Here is a 3,133-nt window from a genome sequence, read left to right as displayed (position 1 = left end):
AAAGCAATCAAAAACAAACAAACATTTCATTCTGTTGCATAAATTTAGTATTTTTTCAATTTTTTTTACTCAATTTAAATCGATAAAATCGATATTATTCCAACATTTGTTAATTTAAAAAAAAAATGTAAACACAGTTTTTACTATATTTAAATAAAAAATGAATGTTCATAAAGCTAAATAACACTAATGTCCATACAGAGATGGATCATATGTGGTGATGGAGGTTTTTGTTTAAATCTTTTTTATTTATTAAATTACGGATATGAGCAAAATCTGTGTTGTTGTGTGTAAAGTTACAGTTTTAATTTATTGAAATCAGTTTGTTTTTTTGTTTGTTTTTTTTAAATAAGAGAAAGTAAATAGAAATAAAAACAACAGTATTATTGTACATGTTGCTTTTATGAACAGTGGTTTAATCCTTTACAATGTGTGGCTCTCAAATCACAACATTTCACTTTATTTGAAGTTATTATTATTATTCTATATAAGTGATTATTCCACAGACATTTGCTGGTATTTTCACAGTTCTTTGGCCTCCTTGCTGCCACATCAACACTTGTTTTTCCCAGTGTCCATTAAACGCCCCACGAGGCCGTCTTCAGCCTGGTCTTTGTGTCCGCCTGCTGCCTCCAGCTCCGTCCTCTGCCGTTTGCTCTCAGAGCACAAGCGGCCGACTGTAAATAGAAGCTGTTAAGCCTCTCGGTTTTAATAGACTCCGGCTCCGGTTACGTAACGATGAAAAGGTGAGCCGGCCTCTGACGCGACCACCAATCAGCGAGTGGACGCATGAACGAGCTCACAGGCAGAGCTTCATGTTCTCACGCCGTGAACGGAGGAAGTCATTTACAACCGACGTTCACCACAAGCGGAGGAGACCAGAGAGACGGATGACGACACAGCGACCACAAAGAGACACAACACAACCACAAAGAGACAAAATGACCACAAAGAAACACAACAACCACAAAGACACACAAGACCACAAAGACACACAACAAGACCACAAAGACACACAAGACCACAGATGAGTCATTTTGTGTCTCTTTGTGGTCTTGTTGTGTGTCTCTGTGGTCCTGTTGTGTGTCTCTGTGGTCCTGTTGTGTGTCTCTTTTCAGTAATTGTGTAGCAGACTCTGTTTTAGACAAACACGTAACATTTGGACGTGTGAATAATTCAGCCAGGTGTAGTTTGTGGCTGTGAGGTGGTTTCCTGTTGGTCCAGGTGTGTGTGACCTACATAGACGGCTGAATAATGCAGCAGCAGCAGCAGCAGCAGCAGCGAGGAGGGAGTCCGGTCTGCTGCTGCCCGGCTCCCAGGTAGCTCACCTCCACAGACCCACACCTGAGCCGGCAGGACGCCTTCAGCCTGGAGCTGCTCGCTTCTGCTGCCGCCAACCGTGTGCACGCAAAGTGACCGGAGATAACAGCAAAAAGAGGCCGAAATGATCACAAAGAGACNGTGTGTGTGTGTGTGTGTGTGTGTGTGTGTGTGTGTGTGTGGACTCTATAAGAAGTGCTTGTTGTTGTTGTTGTTGTTGTTGTTTTTCAGCAGCTTTCACAAACAGTTTAACCGTGTTTATTCCCTAACAGGCGTGTACAAGCTGGTGTCTGTTTTATTTCATGTTTTCCTCTTTTCTTGGGCTGATCATTGGAAACTTGTCATTTGTATGTAACTGTTCTGTCTGCGGCTCCACCAGGTTTCATGTCTCTGGCACTTTGGCTTGTGGACACAGTGAAGCTCCAAAATGTCTCCGTAGGTTTTTTTTGAAGGTGAAAATAGAAAAATTCCAGATTCTGAAAACGTGAAACTCCCTAAAACTCAGACAAAATATTTGACAGAACTTAATTTCAGGTCACAAATAACAAATAAGTGACGTCTGAATAAAATCTAATGCAGTCTTTGGTGAAATATCATCGTGGCAAATCCTCGTCTTCTTCTCTTGTGTTTTTTTAGTGGACTTTTTACCATTTTCATTCAACCTTTGTCCTCTAATGGAACAATTTAACTATTTAAATGTGGTGAACAGAATATTTTCTGCGTCTTCACCAGGTTTCATGTCTGTGGGAGTTTTATTTCTGGAGATACTGAAGCTTTCAAATGGCTCCGGGTTTTTGTTTTCTTCTTCTTTTGTGTTTTTTTAATGCACTTTTTACCATTTTTACGGGTCAGTAATTCAAATTTTAGCCTCCAATGGAGCCGAATAACTATCTGAATGTGGTGAACAGAATATTTTCTGCGTCTTCACCAGGTTTCATGTCTGTGGGAGTTTTGTTTCTGGAGATACTGAAGCTTTCAAATGGCTTCGGGGTTTTTTTGAGGGTGAAAATTGAAAAATTCCAGATTCTGAAACCATAATAATAAAATATGAATATAGAAGGAGGATGAATTTTGAGGCGGTGGCGCAGCAACTGGATCAGAACCGACTCAGACGGTGTAGTTTCAGACCCAGATGGGTGTTCTGACGTGGCCCGGGCCTCTCTGGTTCTGTGTCCCCAGCTGCTGAACCTCTTCCTGGCTCTGCTCCTCAGCAGCTTCAGCTCCGACAACCTCTCGGCTCCGGACGACGACGGCGAGATGAACAACCTGCAGATCGCCATCCACCGGATCACCAGGGGCCTGGCCTGGTGCCGCCGACAGGTAGCGGCCCGGTTCCGACCCGCTCGGCCAGAAGCAGCCGGTGTGTGCGTCCGCTGTGTGTGACTGTTGTGTGTCGCCGCTGCAGGTGGTGGACTTCTTCAACGGGAACCTGAAGCGCCGCCGGCAGAAGCGAAAGGAGGCCAAGGCCATGATGAAGCTGAAGCGCCTGAGCACGATCCACAGCGAAGCCAACGGCGCCGTCATAGGTCAGAACCGCCGGAACCGCAGTCGCTGTTGGGGTCTTCGTGGTGGTTTTGGGTCTCCTTATGGTCAATGTGTGTCTTTCTGTTGTCAAGTCGCGTCTTTTTGTCGTCACTTTAGTGTATTTTTGTGATCGTTGTGTCTTTTTTGTGGTCGGTTTCCGTTTTGTGTCTCTTTGTTTTTACTTTGGTGAGTTTTTGTAGCTTGTGGAGCCGAAACATTTAATCCTACGTACAAACCAGATGTTTACATCCACCGTATAGGAGACACAAAACCTTCTTTTCTCGCCATC

General features: G+C 43.8%; 1 protein-coding gene across 1 annotated transcript in view; it reads left to right on the top strand.

The window, feature by feature from the left end:
• Positions 1 to 3,133, top strand: part of LOC103368275 (sodium channel protein type 2 subunit alpha-like) — a 157,211-nt gene that overhangs the window by 102,439 nt on the left and 51,639 nt on the right. The window contains exons 16-17 of the mRNA XM_008296600.1: positions 2,500 to 2,640; positions 2,726 to 2,846. Coding sequence (XP_008294822.1) covers positions 2,500 to 2,640; positions 2,726 to 2,846 — 262 coding nt within the window. The remainder of the gene's footprint in view (positions 1 to 2,499; positions 2,641 to 2,725; positions 2,847 to 3,133) is intronic.

This window comes from Stegastes partitus, unplaced genomic scaffold, assembly GCF_000690725.1.
Source record: "Stegastes partitus isolate 25-593 unplaced genomic scaffold, Stegastes_partitus-1.0.2 Scaffold1137, whole genome shotgun sequence".
Classification (NCBI taxonomy): domain Eukaryota; kingdom Metazoa; phylum Chordata; class Actinopteri; family Pomacentridae; genus Stegastes; species Stegastes partitus.
The sequence above is the reverse complement of the archived record's forward strand: the minus strand, read 5'-3'. Positions and strand labels throughout refer to the sequence as shown.